Raw genomic sequence first — 17,714 nt, 5'->3', positions numbered from 1 at the left:
CACACACACACACACACACACACACACACACACACACACACACTAACACATGCACAATACACACAGGTTAAATTACAATGTTTATCTTTATCCTACTAGAATATTTTGTTGGAATTCAGGAGACTTATAGTCCACTTATCTATATAAGAAGCTTGTTTTCTGCATAGTATAGTTGTTTCTGGCTTCTGTGTCATAATTACAAGGACTGGCACTTTAAGCCTATCTACAAAAGCCTCAGTGAACTCAAAGTTCTCTTTCATCTGAAAAAAAAATCTCATTGTGCTTCCACTATTCGTTTAATAACCAAAACTCCTTACATTGAATAACTGGGTAAGGGAGGAAGAGATGATATTTCACAGAGGTAATAGCAACTGAGATCAGAACTCCGTAAGAACAGGGTGAGGACAGAGGAAGGAAGAAAGGAGGGAGGAAGGAGAACTTGCCTGTGATGGCTGCTTGTGTGTGGCAGCAACAAACCCTGTTTACTTATACAGAAGCAATAAAGCCAAATTTATACACAAAATCCCCGTTCCTGCTCTTACAGCCCTTAACATCCATAATTCTACATCCACTCCTCCCCACCTCTCTAGGGCTAGAAATGGTAAAAGAAGAGCACTTTCTTCGTGGTCACTCCTCCTTTGGCCAGTGGCTGTGGTCCTCACACCTTCCCCAACCTCAAGTAAAGGATGAGAAAGTCAGGCTTCATTGTCACTCCATGGCATTCAGTTCCAGACTCTTGGAAGAATAAGCAGAAATCTCAAATTCTGTCCATAAACCTTGGATAAATGTTCTGTAGATATGAGGTCTCTGCTTTCCCCATTCTGAGTGACAGTGATGATTGTCACAGACAACACTAAGCTGCTTTGAAGGACCCAAAGGACCAGAGTCCAGAAGAGGATGAGTCTTTTTTTCCAGAGACAGGTAAGAGAACAATTCCTAACGACAGAAATAAGCCAGGTGGGTGTAAATCAACACAGTGACCTTACTCCCAACGCCACATTTGGGTTCCACAACAAAATCTGTGGATGGACCCCTAAGTGGATCTAACTCAATGTGAGCCACTCACTAAGTGCCCCTCTTAACAAAATCTGAAAGAGAGACTTTTTTATTCACATTTCTGTTTTCACGGGACTAAACTGAAACTTCTTAATTGGCCGTGAGCAAACAGCTTCTTTCTGCTCTATCACTCAACATTCTCTCTCTCTCTCTCTCTCTCTCTCTCTCTCTCTCTCTCTCTCTCTCTCTGTGTGTGTGTGTGTGGTGTGTGTGTGTGTGTGTGTGTGTGTGTGTGTGTGTGTATCTGTCTGTCTCTCTTTCGTGTGTGTGTGTGTGTGTGTGTGTGTGTGTGTGTGTGTGTGTGTGTGTGATTCCCCATAGACTAAAAGTAAAAGGTTCGTATAAACCTTCTTCAAGCCATATCTCAACTTTAGTGGAAGTTTCCAGTTGGGGCAAACAGCACTGTGTTTCTCAAATGACCTTATTTAAGATGAAGCCAAAGCATAGATGTGTCAGAAATGGGTTGGACAGCAACCTTCCACATACCCTATCTTCATTCCACAAAGGAAGAACCAACCATGCTGTAAAGGAAGCTTGATCCAAATCGCATCCCGGAAAATCTCTGGAACATCATCCTGCTGTACTTTCTGAACTAATTATGGTGATTTGGGCTCGTTAATAATTGCATTTGGAATGCTGATCTTCAGAAAGTTGGATATTAAATCAGAAATAGATGAGTTCCTTTCCAGAAAACCTAAACTGTGCAAATGTGTGTTTGGAAACATGCTAACGAAGACAGCACTCATGGGACCTCACAAACTCAATATAGCTCCCATTCACCACAGACTTCTTTTAGGCAGAATGGAAGGTGAGTTTCCACAGGCTGACTATGTTCTACATGCTGACTCACAGGGTGACATGTATGTCAGCCTATGCAGGGGCAAGCTGCTGAAACAGCCCACAGCTAGAGACCTACACCTCTCTCAAAGAGATTTGTGAGTACACTGTTGAGTAGGAAGTGAGGTGACCTTGGAACTGATAAAGACCCTGAAGGGAAGGAGAGAAAGAAGGTGTGAGGGAAACTACTCAGGCAGGGGCAGCCAATGGCCTGGATCTGCCTCTGCTCCACTTGTTTGAAGTTTGGAGGCCCCAAGCAAGCTGTTTGTCCTTTTTCTACATCCTAACTTTCCCAGCAATAAGAAGAAACTCTAACATCCGCAAATATAGTTGCCTGAAGAACAAATGACTTCGTTTGTTAAAGGTGTTCTGTAAACTGAAAAGTGCTACACGAGAGGTGAAGGCGGCCTTTCTGAAAGTGCAGCTTCTTAAAGGATCCAGTTCCAAGGTCTTACTTATTTCCTATGTCTATTAAAGTGCCTGAAAATAGCCACAGATCCACTATTAAGTCAATACTGACCAGATCTTTGTCTGGTTAGCCATGCACATTTGGTATCACTACCTCACACTCAGACTTCCAATTCTGGAGAAAGGGGAAAAGAGACGAAGTATGTTACAGGCTTGAGAAATGGAAAGGAATCTGGAATATGGGTATCCTTTCTGGGGCCATGTTATTGAAGGCAGTCTTCTTCTAGCCTTTTTGTACTTTGTGATTTGTAACTTAGAGGATTCTAGAATTTCATGATGCACAGAGTCTTGGGTCTCCTCCAAACCCACCCTGTTCATCATCCATCCAAACACGAATCTATCCATCTCTCACTCTACCTAGCTCTCCTCCCTCTTTAATCCATCCCTATCACCATCCATCCATCCAGTTCATCATCTATTAAATAATGGGTTTGCCAGGTACCTCCTGTGGCACTGGAGTACAATAATGAACAGGATGGGGGAGTGCCTGCTCATGAAGCTCACACATTAGGAAAAGGAGGCTGGCGTCAAATGCGATATACAAGTAAGATGGCTCCTGATTGCAGCAACTGCCAGAAAGACCCCTAAGCAGATGACACCTAATAGAAGCTGGCAGAGACTGGGAACTGGATTCTTCAAATAGGGCAGGAGAGCCTTCTCAAAGGAGGTAACATATGACCTGAGAGTCACATACTCATCACCAGCAACTCAGAGTACAAATGCAAAGGCCCCAAGACAAAAACAACATGGTTTATTTACAGAAAAGGAAGAGATTGGGAGGAGGAAAAGGATAAACTACTGCCCACATACCCAACCATCAGAACCAGGACGGTAGTATGATGAGAGAAGATGGCGAGATACACAAAGGTCGTGTCAATGACAGCTCTCTATGGAAAGAAAGTAGGACCCAGGGAAGCTAAAGGAATAGCCTGAAGAAACGCAGCTACTAACTGCTACAGCTGGCTCCAAAAGCTAATTCTCTTCTACCCTCAAATCTTGAGTTTTCTGCACTATATTGACCCACTTGCCTCAAGCCATGAGAACATTCTGCATTAATGTTTCTGGGGCTTAAAAGCCTTTAACGCACTCTCACAGCAAGCAAATCCCAACTAGGCAGGAAAGTACGGCTAAATGATTCCGGTGACTTTGAATGCATACCTGAGTTCTAATCCCTCTCCTCTTCATTCTCTTCCTTGTCTTTTTCCTCCTTCCAACAAGTTTTCAGTGCTGGGGATGTCTCTCTGCATGCTGTGAATATGTTTTATTACCATTAGTTAAGAAAGAAGTTGATTTGGCCAATAGCCAGGCAGAATAGAGCCAGGTGGGAAATTCAAGCAGAGATACAGGGAGAAAGAAGGTGGGGTCTGACAAATGGGGAAGATGCTTAAGACCAAACTAGACTCCCTTAATATAGGTGACTGGGACAATATATGAGGCCACTGGCAGTGGGTCCAAGATCTAACACTAATGCACCAACTGACTTAGTGGAGCCCGTTCAATATGGAGAGATACCTTGTCCAGACTAGACATAGGGATGTGGAGGTGGAGAGGTGCTTTGGTCCTGCCTCAAGGAAATGATGGGACAGACTTAGTAAACTTCCAAGGGGAGGGCTTACTCTCTCTGAAGAGCAGATGGGAGGTAGGGGGAAGTAGGGGGGAGCCGGAGGAGCAGAGGGAGGGGGAACTGGCATCAGAATGTAAAAAATAAATTAATAAAATAAAAAGGTGGGGTCCAAGAAACACCATCTAGCTGCCAAGAAAAAAGATGTCCAGACATCACTGGTAAGTCACAGGCCTTGTGTCGATAAACAGATTAATAGAAATGGACTAATTTAAGTTGTAAGAGCTAGTTAAAAATAAGCCTGTTAATAATAGTTAATAATAGCTAATAGGCTAAACAATTTGTAATTAATATTAAGCCTCCTAGTGCTTATTTTAAAAGTGACTGTGGGACCAGGCCAGACGAGAAAACTCCAACTACATTTCACAGTCCCTGAGTGATGGAAGACTCACCTGGCAAGAGTCCAGTGTCCCAGTAGTTTATGAGACACAGACTAAGAGAATGCTTAGAAACCCAGATTCTAATCTTGTCCTACAACCTACCAGCCGTGCAACTCTGAGCAAGATACTTGCCCTCTCCTTTCCTCGGTTCCCTCATTTCTAAAAGCAGGATAATACTTTCCTCCTAAGGTAGTTGTCAACATGAAGGAAACTAATATATGTGAAGTATTTGACCGATGTCTGGCACATAATCCTAAGACACACCCACTTTCCTCCTGCCCCATAGCCAGACTCTAGTCACCTGCACCATCAGAAATTAAAGGTGTGAATCAGACCACTTCTGGGGAAGGCAGCTTCACAGTGTCCGGGTGACAAGCAAAGGTCAAATAGGACAGTAACATACCATCAAGTAAGAATTGTAAACATGGAGCCTGGAGACTGAGTGTTCTTCCATAGAACCTGGGTTTAATTCTGGTACCCATATGACAACTGAATAGCCATCTGTTACTCCAGATCCAAGAGGGATCTGATACTTACACTTCTGGCCTCCATGGACATTACATGCATGTAGTACACAGATATGCACAGGCAAAACAACCATACACACAAAACAAAACAGAGATTTGTTTTAAAATAATGAAAGCAAACCAGGAGGGGACCAGTGAGAGGGAGGAAGGAGGACTGGGGTGGATAATAGGGGTGGAGGATATGAATATAAGCAAACTATAATGATATGTATGAATGAAGATGTCATCATGAAACCCATTCTTCATATGAAAGCTAAATTTTTAACTAAAAACTTGTGAGAATAACTGAATGAAATAATGGACATGAAGCACCTGGCATGCTGGGCTGGCTCATGAAAAGCTGTTATTTTTATTGAGGTGTTTATTTTTAGCAGCCATGGTTGTAACTGTAGAAGCTACTTGTAGGCTTTCCTTCTCCATATCAGGCTGTGAAAGATGGCAAATTTGTGAGAAGCACTCATCACTGGGACCCAAGAAGCTATTACAGAAATAAGTTTTCAAAGCCAGCATCAGGAAGACAGTCCCTCAATGATCTTCTACCAAAAGTCCAGAAGCTATCTATCTACCAGTCCCCAGTCAACTGCCTGCCTCCTGGGGACAAGTCACCCTAGAGTGGGCATACTCCTTTCCCCACACTGGGCTTCCCCAGCCACATCCTAGTCCTTTGGATAGTGTACTATTGTATCTGGTTCCCATAGTCCCATCACATGGCGATGCTTCTGAAACTTAGATCACATGACTCCAGCTAAAACTCTTCAAGGCTTAAAATCAAGACCCATCTTCCTGGATCCCAAACCTGACTCTATCACCACCACCACCAGGGCTTTGGAGCCAGTCTGTAGATTCCCCTAGCCATACACACCTTGCAGCACCTGTTCCTTACTCTTGCTCTGCTCTGGTCATGAGACACTACTTCCACCTCATCAAATGCACACATTCCCAGGAGGCAGGACCTACGACCTTGGCATTACAGTAGTTCCATCTTCCTAAGGCAGATCCCCTTCTCACTGGCCAGGTAACTCCCGCTGTAGGTGTCAGTCCAGCCTTACAAAAACCTCCTGAACATCCCCTCCCTTGGCCTTTGTCAATCTGCTTTCCTTTGTTTCAAACAGTATAGAAATCCAGGTTGCCCTGGGACTCACCATATAGCCCCATGCTAACCTGGCACTAATGGAAACCCTGGCTGGGTTGGCACTGTAGACATGAACCACCACACCCAGCTCCAGTCTTTCCTATCAGACTTTCTTAAAGTGTTCACAGTGCTCACAGAAGATGCTACACACTTAATTACTAACTCCTCCCTGAAGTGACTAATTTTGACCCAACACCCACACTGTAAATTCCAAGAAGACACATATCTTGTCTGTCCTGTTCTGACCATATTTCCAGGGCCATGACTGTGCCTGGTGGGAAGCATGTATTTGACAAATAAATATGCCCTGCAGGGATTAAAAATGAAAGCCAAATCACACTTCTTATTTCCAGAGATTTGGAGACCAAACAGAAGGCTGGGGCTGTACTGGGGGTGTTTGCAGAATGAAGGGCAATGCCTCTTCACTCACTCATAAGCCAGTCAATTCATAAGACATTTACTCTACAAATAACTTGCTTTCCTGGTTCCAGTCTGGGGGACAGAAGAAATGCAGTCATAAAGAAATTTAAATGGAGGAACTGGGCAGGAATTAAATATGACCAAGATGCATTGCATGAAACTGTCAAAGACTAAATAAAAACATTCTTTAAAAAAGAAAAGAAATTTAAACACACACAAAAATTTAACCCCAAAACCCACTCAAGCACTGACTGGCTACCTCAGTTCAGCCTGTATATGAGCTAAGGGGTGGCTAGACACGCTGTTTCAACTTCTCCTGTTCCCATGCTGGTCACTAAGAGCCATAATATCTGTACATTAACATCAGAGGCAATAGCCAAGACCAGGGGTGTGGTGCATCCCCACACCTGTCTTAATCTCTTTTACCGGAAGGGAAAGTGACCTCACATTCCTGAAAGTACACCACACCATTGTGTGAGTGGGCATACTGTAGGTCACCCCGTGAGCCCTTCCCAGACTCATCGTTTCCAAGGAAAACCATTCCCCACACCCCTTCTACAACCTGAGCCAAACTAGCAGGCAGGATTAGTAATAAGACCGAGCAAAAACTCTGGGGGCCCCGTGGGCTCCATTATTCTACATGTCCTACTAGAGAAGTGCTACCCCAGGGACAGCTGCTGCAGATCGCCGCCTTGGATGCTGCCAAGAAACCTGTCCCCCTGAGGATACCCGGGCCGTGCAGTGCAGCTCCAGGTCCAGGGAGAGCCACCCCACCCATCTGCCAGAGAGACAAAGATCACCAGAAACAAAGGACACACACACACACACACACACACACACACACACACACACACACGAACTCACAAAGTCAAAAGGAAATACCAACACTTGGTGAAATTTCAAAACAAACAGCCAGCTTGGTATATCTTTAAATAGATTGTGAAACCATCCTAGAGGGACAACGATTATGTGATCTTGACAGGCGCGATCTGGGCTCCGAACCCACGCTGCCTCCGCCCTCCTCCCACCCACGCTGCAGTTGCCAGTCGCATTTCCCAGCCTCCGGACGCGTGCTGCCGGGAGCAAGCTCATCCACTCCTGCCAGTGAGGGACCTGCTGGTGGAGGAGAGCCAGGGTAGCCCGAAGTAGGCAATACCAACCTTTAGGATCCCAGTTCACCTGCTTTCTTGGCGTCTCGATTGGAAATTTCATTGCTCCGTTGCCCACAGGGGGATGAAATGGAAAGAATTAAAATAATAATAATAATAATAACAATAATAATAATAATAAAGTCTTCAAGATTTACAACTCTTCGGTTAAAGAGACCAACGGAACAATTTGTAAAGGTGGAGGAGCATTGGAGTGGCTCGTGGGGAGCCCCAAAGAAAGACAAGCGGGAAAATACTAGCTGAGGAAAGCACTGATCCCTGGCTTGGGTGTTTGCACCGGTTAAGGAGGTGGCCAGCTGCTGCCCTCGTGGGTGAAAGAAAAAGTAAGATCGGATGCTGAGGGTGGTTCCGAGAGGATGAAAGAGCGGGGTTGCTGCTGCAGAAGCGCGGTAGGCAGATGCAAAGCTGAGCAGCCAACCACGGGGCCGACACCGGAGAGAAGCCCACTGCAGAGTCCCTCGGGTCCCCAAAGGCGTGTTCGTACCCCCTCTCTCGCTCGCACACACGCACATACACACACTACACACACACACATACAGGCGCGCACACACCCGGCCGCGCGCTCGGGCGGGCACGTCAGCCTCGCTCGGCTGATCACAGAGCACTCGCCCCACCCCAGCCGCGGCTCCTCGCCCCCGGGAGACGCCCCCCACTCCCCACCCTCTGAAAGCCATTGGACGGAAGGGTGGCGCGGCGCCCGGGGGAGTTAGCGGCCAAGGCGACCCTCCCCGTGGCGCTCTGCAGCTGCCGCGCCACTGCGGGAGAACGCGGGACGCGCGTGGATCCGGACACCCGGTCTGGACGCTGGGCGGTGGTAGACCTGTCCTCCCCCGGGCTGCGCAGAGACAGCAAGCAGAGGGCGCGGCTGCTACTTACTGGCGCGGCCACAGCGTGCTCGGTGGAGTAGCAGCCGGAGACACGCTTGGCTGGCTGGAAGCTCTGCAGGAGGCGGAGGAAAGGGCCTGCCACGGCCCCACCGCAGACCTCGGCCTGTGGGGGTGACCTCCTTTCACCGCTCCCACCCTGGGTGCCTGCTCTCTCTCTCTCTCTTGTCAGTTCATTTTTGGTACTCCACTCCCTGCTCTCCAGCGTGGTTCTCCCGCCTGAGTCCCGAACCCATGTCCCCACTGCGCTCCTGAGTGGAGGAGGCCAGTACCAGCCATGAATGAGCCTTTTGTTCTGGGACTGCTTGGCATCTCTCTGCAGCGATCTCACAGCATCTAGTCCCCAGGCACAGCTTGGTTCCTTCCCCAGCTACCTGTAGTCGGACTGGGGCTCAAGCTTGGAGGCTAGGGAGATAGGATGGGAGAGGCCCTGGGGCCCTGGGGAAAGTCGAGTTGCTAAGGCTTGGAGACTCTGAGAAGCTAAAAAGGGGTGGCCCAGGGAGCCCTTGAAAATCAGCACCAATGGTGGGTGAAGGAAGACCTCAGCTGTGTTCTCAGAGTTAGAGCCCCACCCCACCGGTTTATGATAAAATCTTAAGTCTCCAGAAAAGGCCAAGGGTGCTGGGGTACTCTTGAAAGAGCCACCCAAGTATCAACATGAATTCTGCTTACAAGTTCCCTGGGATGCCTAGCAACAGTCTTGCACACAATAGATACTCAAAAAAAAAAAAAAAAAATGTTTGCTAAAGGAAGGTACGAATAGCACACTGCGGTGTTCAATAGGAAGTTCAACTCAGTACCATTGTCTATAAGATTACTAAAGTCCATTGTTCATTCAGAATACACATACCAAAACCCTTCTGTGTACCATTGCTGTGCCAGGTTTTGACCACATGGCAAAGAGTAAGACTGGAGTGGACCTTTCCTTCATAGAACTAGTGTCAGAATGTCAAGTTGATTGACCACATGGAAGAGAAAGTGACAACCACCCTCTTCTCAAGTCTGCCAGCTGTGGTCCTAAAGCCATGCAATAGCCTAGCATTCAAGGTACCTTGAGGTTCAGGGGAGACCTGGGTCGTCTTATCATCCCCTGCCCACACACACACACACACACACACACACACACACACACACACATATACATCCAGGTCTTTAAGTCCAAGGGCAAGCTCTATGGAGGTGGACTGTGGCAAAGGTTGGGAAGTGCTTTGTCACTGACTTCACAAGGCCCAAACTGCAGTCCATACTCAAGGAAAGCTGGCACCATAGTGGAGCACTGCCCTGCCTCCTCAGCCCTTAGGATAGGTTCCCCAGGTGTATCAGAGCTGCCTCCTCTAGGCTGTTTCCACTCTTTCCCCTCCTTGGACTGTGAGGACGAACACAGCATGAAAAGAAGGCAAATTCCATTTACCCATCTCCCAATTGTGAGCCCCAGAGACTCCGGTATGAGTAGTATTCCCAAAAGGGGGGTCTCAGAAGCGCTTTCAAGCCTCACTCTGCCCTCCCCTCCTTCTCCATGGGAATCAATGGGGAATCAACCAAAGTACACTTTCTCTCCAAATCCCTTCCAGGTGAGGACAAGACAGTTGATTTAATGCAGCTTCACCTTCTCTCCTCTCTTGGTCCATCAACTTCCTCCACCTCTCTGAGGATGCCTTGCCTGGCCTGTTTTTACAGAGGAGAAGACTTCTGCTCAGGAGGATAAAGAAGCACTCCCAAGGTCACAGAGGCGAGATCAAAACCCCAAGTGTACCTGACCCAAAGACCCATAGTTTCTATACCAAAACCTTCGGGCCCAGGACCATGAATCTGACCATACCGGTTCTTTGGAGTAATGACAATCCAAATATTGGACTATCCAACATTCCAGCCTCTTGCCCTCTGTAGAATGAACTGGACTACCCTTGCATTCAGGAGTCAACATTAAAGAATCCTATCACTGCCCAAAGCACCGTTTTGTGGAACAAACAGCCATCTTCCGATGCCTTACCATTCAGCCAATCAACAAACACAGATCATCCCTTGTGTGCAAAGTTAAGTTGTAGGTCTTCTTTAGAAGTGATTTTGACCTCTGGGTAATGAAGGACCTCCCCACCCCAAGAGCATCAGTGCAGTTATGGGGAGGCTGGGAGACTTGGGGCAAACCCTGCTGTCCTGGGGAACAGAATGAATGTATAGCTGCTGGTTGGGTTGAAGTCTTGCTCTGGTCACTGGCTTAGAGGAACATCTCTACTGGATCCCTGGATTCCTTCCCTCTTGCCTTTCACTGGTCACTCACCTCTGGGCCATTCTCTCATCCCCACACTCATTCCCCCTTCAGTATGTATTCAAAGACAAGTTTATTGGGGGGGGTCGAACAAAAATAAATCCCAGTACCCTCCCTGAAATGCACGTGGTGAAATTAAATGTAATTCTTGCAAAACTGAGGTGCAAGACCACCCCCACCAAAAAAAAACCCTACTTAGCACATTAACCCTTTGTGCTCCTCTCCCCCACCTCCCACCCCCACCCCCACCCTGCTTCCATCACTGTCAATCCCTACCGGTTCGCCTTCATTGGTTATTTACAAACTGATACCACTTACCCAAAGGAGGAAGAAAGAAGTGACCTATGTAGGGAAAAAATATCCACAAAAAAAGCCATGCAGAGTGATTGGGTCTCGCTCTGCGCCACAGCAACTTCCATGGCTATCGCTGCGGGCCAGTTAGGTCTGGTGGAAAGAGCCCGCCTCGGGTTTCTGCCGCAGGAAAACAAGGCATGTGGTGAAAAATCACCCTGCGCTCGCTCGCTGTCCCCCAGCCAGGAGCCCTGGGCTGGTAGCAGCTGCATCCAGGGTGCATTGGGTTCTCCGCCCCGTCCCTGCAGCTCAGAGTAGAGAGTTGCCGCACTCTTTGACGCTAGCTGCGTGGCCCAGCATGGGAGGGCTGGGGAAACCCCGAAACCTCAGTCATCGCGGGTAACGAAGTTTGCCGGAGTTGGCAAGCCCTTACCCAGCAACCTGGGCTGACACAGTGTGACCTGAGGGGGCAGCTAGCTGCGTGGGGCAAACTGCTCAGCCAGAGAATAGTTGGATTCTACTCGGGGATGAGGCACGAATCACAGGGGACAATAAAGCATCTTGGGGGATTCTGCTTAGCTAACGAGAGGGGTGGTTCTGATCGAAATCTACTTTAAATTCATAAGGATGGGATCATGCACCAGCATAGAATTGTTTCCCTTGGGGTTTTGTCATTCTTCCCCCAGAACACAGAAGAAATCCCTGTGCTTCACCCCTCTATACATGACAGACAGATCTAAGCCCTCTTTTAAAAAAACAAACAAAAAAAAAAAACTTGCACTCCTATTTGCATGTCGTTTCATGAAGATATTAACTGGACATGTGTGCGTGCGCGTGCGTGTGTGTGTGTGCGCGCGCACACACACACACACACACACACACACACACACACACACACACGAGAAGAATACACCATTCATTAGGGAAAGGAAGGGGTTACCCACTAGCGGCAACTTAAATGTCTTCCAGAACTATTTTCTTTTCCAAGGCAGTTTCTCCACATAGTTCTCAGCATTCACTCACTCTTACGTTTCAGGTCCCAACCACCACCATCTGGGAAAACCTACCCTTAAGTATATGCTGCTCTAATCTTGGGCTATGCTTTGGCGTGGAAAAGCCAGAGACACATCCGCAACAAAAGGGCAGAGGGTGTCAGATATCACTGGAAACGTGGATCTGGGCTGCCCAGTAACAAACTGTGTGCGCACATCCTGCAGAGTTATTGTGATGACTCCAAGTTCTGACTAGGAATAAACGAGGGTGGCTTAGTATGAGTTTCCACGATGTCGTAATTAAAGCTTCAGTCTGATGGAGATAAGTCATAACCAGGCACAGTAGCCTCCCCTTGTAAGCGCTCTGTTCTAAATCTTAGCCGTAAGAGAATAATGTTTAAGCTCCCATTGGGCATTATGCCAAACATCTTAACCAAAATGAATAAACCATAATCCCACTTCTCATGTTACAGTGACTACCTTTCTCTGGATTACTACCAAAACATAAACCTAAGGGGTTTTTTTTGGAGGTGTTGTTGTTGTTCTGTTCTATTCTGTTCTGTTTTGTTTGCTAAGAACTTGAGCTAGAATTAATGCTTTTTGCTTTGAAATTTTTCAGTCAAGACTATACTCTGTTGCTTTGGAGGTTGAGGCAGAAGGATCTCAAGTTCAAGGTTTGCCTGCGGTACAGCGCTAATTCAGTGCCAACCTGGATAACTTAGAGAGACTGTGCTACAAAATAAAGTAATTTAAAAAGAGATATAACTCAGTAGTGGAACACCTGCCTAGTATGCATAGTGCCATGGGTTTAATCCTTAGTACAACAAACCAGGACGAGAAGGAAGAGGAGGAGAAGGAGGAGGAGGAAGAGGAGGAGGAAAGAAGGAAGGAAAGAAAGAAGGAAGAGGAAAAAGAAGAAGAGGGGAGGGGGAAGAAAAGAAATTATCAAAGATTATAGTTGTTCTGTTTTAGAAAAATCAGTGCTGTAGGACCTAGGAAAGTGATTCAGTGGGCGAAGAATAGGCCTGAGGACCTGTGTTTGGATCCATAGACCCCACACAAAGTGAAAACTGGTAGCACACACCTGCAATCCCAGTTCTTGCTCTGAGAGAGGAAGTTGAGACAGGCAATCCCCTGAAGCTCTTGAGCCAGCCAGCTTGTTTGACAAAGAGGCTGTTTCAAGCAAGGTCAAAGGTGAGGACCAACACTCACTAGAAGTTGCCTTCTGACCTCCCTGCACACACCCACATTCACACACACACACACACACACACACACACAGAGAGAGAGAGAGAGAGAGAGAGAGAGAGAGAGAGGGAGAGAGAGAGAGAGAGAATGCACAAAGTGTTTTTTTGTTGGTGGTGGTGGTGGTTTGGTTTGGTTTTGGTTTTTTGAGACAGGGTTTCTCTGTAACTTTGGAGCCTGTCCTGGAACTAGCTCTTGTAGACCAGGCTGGTCTCGAACTCACAGAGTTCTTAATGTAATATTATTAAGAATTAAGGCCATTAGAAGAGTTCCACCCTCATGAACTGGATTAAATCCTTTACAAAAGGGCTTGCAGGTGCCAGGTGGGCCCTTCTTGCCATCAGCCAACGGAGATGCAGCAAGAAGATGCCATCCTGGAAGCAGAGACAAGCATTTACCAACTATCAAACTTGCTGGCACTTGGTCTTGCACTTCTCAGCCTGCAGAACTGCAGAAATAATGTCTATTTGAAAATTATACAATATAGTAGTTCAAATGAACAACAACAACAACAAAAAAAAGGATGTAATCAATGACTGCTTTTGGTCACCATGCCTACATATTCTTTGATATCCACTGGGGATTGGTTCCAGGACCCCCATGGATACCAAACTCCAAGAATGTTCAAATCTCATGTAAAATGTCAGAGCATTTGCATAAAAGCTGTACTCATCCTCCCTTCAACTTTACCCTTTTAAGATTTATTTTTAATTGTATTTATATGTCTGTGTGTCTGTGTTGCGTGTATGATATGGGAGAGTTCATGCCCTAAGATGCCAAAAGAGGCCTTTGGGTTCCTTAAAGATAGAGTTACAGGAGTTTATGAGCTGTCCACTGTGAGTGATGAGAACTGAACTCAGGTTCTCTGGAATAATAGCAAGTGCTCTTAACAAATGAGCCATTTCCTCAGCCCTTCTCTCTTCTACTTCAAACCATCTCTCGATTACTTACAAACGTAATCCAATGTAGGTGTTATCTGAATAGTTGTTAGATTGTATTGTTTAAGAAGTAATGACAAGCAGGGAGTGTGTACAAGCTGAGTACAGATGCAATTTTTCAAGTATGTTCTCAGGTTGGTTCAGTCAGTGAATGTAGAGCCTGCAAATAAGAGAGGCTCATGTCTGATATGAACATGTTCTAGACAAGTTTCTTCACTTTTTAGTGTTGATGACTTTTAAGTTTTTTTGTTTATTTGGGGATTTTCTCTTTTTTGTTTTTATTTTTGCTTTGGGAAAGTATCTTATTTGGTAGCCCAGGGTTGCCTGAAATTCACTGTGTAGTCCTGATCAGCCTCAACCTCATGGCAATCTTCTTGCCTCAACCTACTAAATGCTGAGGTTACAGGCATAAGCCACACCATACCCAACATAATACTTAAGGTTCTTATTTTTTTCTAAGGATTTGTTTATTTTTACTCTATGAGTATAGGTGTATTTCTTGCATATATTTTTGTGCACCACATGGGTACAGTACCCATGAAGAGCATCAGATGCCCTAGATCTGGAGCCACACACTTCTTGTGAGATGCCATGTGTGTGCCAGGAACTGAACCTGGGTCCTCTGTAAAAGCAACAAGTGCTCTTAACCACTGAGCTATCTCTCCAATCCCAATAGTAATCATTCTTTAAAAGACATCCCACAAAATAAATAAATAAATAAATAAATAAATAAATAAATAATCAAAGAGCCCAAATTCATTTTCTTTCTGCTAAGATTAAATGTCACACTGCATGAAAGAGAAAAATAATGTATTTCCAGACCAGCAAGTAGTTAGGATGACTTGGTGCCTTCTGAGAACCCCAGTCTCCAACTTAACAATATTCTCAGAAGATAACTGTATGTCTACTAGCCAAGTTTCTCCCCTCTCACCGAAGTTATCTTTGTTTCTTATCCCCTAAAGACCAAGTTTCAATGATCAGTGTTTTCACACATATACACTGAGATGACAGGCATGGATGACATTTATTGAATTTAAAAATAAGAGCCTTAGCAGGGTCACATAGTAGAAATATATGCTGCTTTTCATGTTAGCCTAAAAAGGATTTTCATTTGAACTAAAACTTGAAGACAGACGTGTTTCCAATACTTGTTTGTATATGGGCAAATCTTATTCCCAGAGTCTTCAAGCTTGGCAGAATTGAAAATCCTTTAGAGGGACTTACTGTCTAGAGATGCTGGCAGATCCTTCTTCCATAACCCAATGACACAGGCTGACAAATAGAAAAGATCTCCTCAGTAGCAAGTGGGGAGGTAGGCTCAGACTCTAGTGCAGCAGTTCTCAACTTGTGGGTCATGACCCCTTTGAAGGGTCATATATCAGACATCCTGAATATCATATATTTATATTATGATTCATAACAGTAGCAAAATTATAGCTATGAAGTAGCGATGAAATAATTTTATGGTTGGGATCACCACAACATGAGGAACTGTATTAAGGGGTCTCAGCATTAGGAAGATTGAGAGCCACGGCTCTAGTGAGAAGAGAGAGAAATATTTGTCTCATTTTTGCTGCTTTTAAAGCTAATACTTGAGGTCTTAGTTAGGGTCTCCACTGTTGTGAAGAGACATCATAGCCATGGCAACTCCTCCAAAGAAAACATTTAATTAGGGTAGCTAATTTTCAGTGGTTTAGTCCACTATCCTCATGGTGCAACACGGTGGTGTGCAGGCAGACATGGTGCTGGAGAAGGAGCTGAGTCACTCCTACATCTTGACCTACAGGCAATAGGTAGTAGTCTGAGTTAGGCAGAGCTTGAGCCCACCCCACAGTGGCACACTTCTTCCAACAAGGCCATACCTACTTCAACAAGGCCACATCTCTTAATAATGCACTCCCTATGAGCTTATGAGGACCAATTACATTCAGACTACCACACTTATTTAGTTCAAAATTACCAGAACAGGGAGGCAGCAGAAGAATCACCCAGGCTGTCACTGCTGTGAGGCACAGGACAATAGATGCCACTACAGTGAGCCTATGGAGAGAGGCAGAACTGGAGATGTGCTGGCAGGGACAGGCAAGAGAGAGAGGGCTGAAGCTGACATACTGCCATGCGTGGTAGGGTAGACAGGGTGGTGTGTGGCAGCCTGGAGCTTATGCAGATGCAGACCCAGGCCCAGAAAAAGCTGATCCTTCATGGGATTGCCCTGGCTGTGGGCAACAACTATGCCTGAGATGAGGAAAGGATTGAATCTCCTGAGAGGACCATCGTGGTCCATGTTGGCACAGGAAGCCATGTTGGTGTCTATGGTCCCCAGTGTGACTCCAGGCAATGATGAAGCCTGAGATCCATGTGGATGTAAACTTTCTATACCACTGACTGATGTCTTGGTGATGTCCTCCTGATTTGCTGCTTGGGGTTGGGGGTCATGTTGATGTGAATGGCAGGTATAGCCACCTGAGGCAATGATAAGGCCCAAGGTCCAATGCTGAGGGTGTCTGTCAATGGTCCTCAGAAGACCAGAAGCCGTGTTGATGTCTGTGCTCTGTGTTACTATTGAAGGCCATGAGACTGTCTGTGGTCTGCGCTGCCACCTGAAGTCAAGTTGATGCTTGTCTGCCCTGCTGAGCTGGGCCACACACACACCCACTCACAGGCCACCACTTGGCACCCAAAGTGGACCTACCCCAATATCTAGACCATCTATGAGCTGCTGGATCATATGAAGGGGCCTATCCTACAGAACCATAGCTTCAGGACCTCTATGACTCTGGGCAACAGCAGGATATTGGAGAAGAGTCTTTGTGAGGGTCTAATATTGATGGTGTAGCAGAAGCTAGAGGCCTTGAACCAGACCAAAGACTCATTGCAATGAACATTTGCAAGTAAAACTATTTGGGCAAAAGGGTATACAGTGTGACACACTGCAGTTTTCAGTGCCGCTACAATGAAGAAGTGAGTGATGTAGAGGCGGGAAGGTCAGAGGAGTGCAGTGGGCATATGCCCAGCATGTCAGACAGCCGTGACTGGTGTGAGAGAAGGCTGCGGTTGATAGAAGACCAGGTTGTTGCCCAGTGGGGTCGTTGACACGTTTTTGTTTGTTTCTTTCTTTCTTTTTTTTTGGGGGGGTTACAACAGTTGAGGGAAGACATGGAAGGACTGGGAAATGAGTGTGATTGGGGTACATGATGTGAAATTCTCAAAGAATCAATATAAAATATTAAGTTGGAAAATAAATATATATAAAAACATGGTTGATAGAAGCTTTGAATGCATTTTATTATTACAAATTTTCTATAAAATTACTAAAAAATAAAATTAAAAAAATTACTTGAACAAATATGACATTCTTCTCCTGCCGTTGAGTCATCTGAATGTTTGCTGATCAGGGAAAGAAGTCAGTCATTGACCAATCTTCCTACTTTCGTTTCCACCAACAAATAACATTCACAGGTATAGTTCAAGACTTTGTAATACATGTA

At 45.8% G+C, this 17,714-nt stretch overlaps 1 protein-coding gene across 1 annotated transcript in view; it reads right to left on the bottom strand.

Moving 5' to 3' along the window:
- The window catches only part of Kcnk10 (potassium two pore domain channel subfamily K member 10), a 126,274-nt gene extending 118,621 nt beyond the window's left edge, over positions 1-7,653 (bottom strand). The window contains exon 1 of the mRNA XM_027419592.2: positions 7,602-7,653. Coding sequence (XP_027275393.2) covers positions 7,602-7,653 — 52 coding nt within the window. The remainder of the gene's footprint in view (positions 1-7,601) is intronic.
- Between the last annotated feature and the right edge of the window lie 10,061 nt (positions 7,654-17,714).

The sequence above is a fragment of the Cricetulus griseus genome, chromosome 5 (assembly GCF_003668045.3).
Source record: "Cricetulus griseus strain 17A/GY chromosome 5, alternate assembly CriGri-PICRH-1.0, whole genome shotgun sequence".
Taxonomy (NCBI): domain Eukaryota; kingdom Metazoa; phylum Chordata; class Mammalia; order Rodentia; family Cricetidae; genus Cricetulus; species Cricetulus griseus.
The sequence above is the reverse complement of the archived record's forward strand: the minus strand, read 5'-3'. Positions and strand labels throughout refer to the sequence as shown.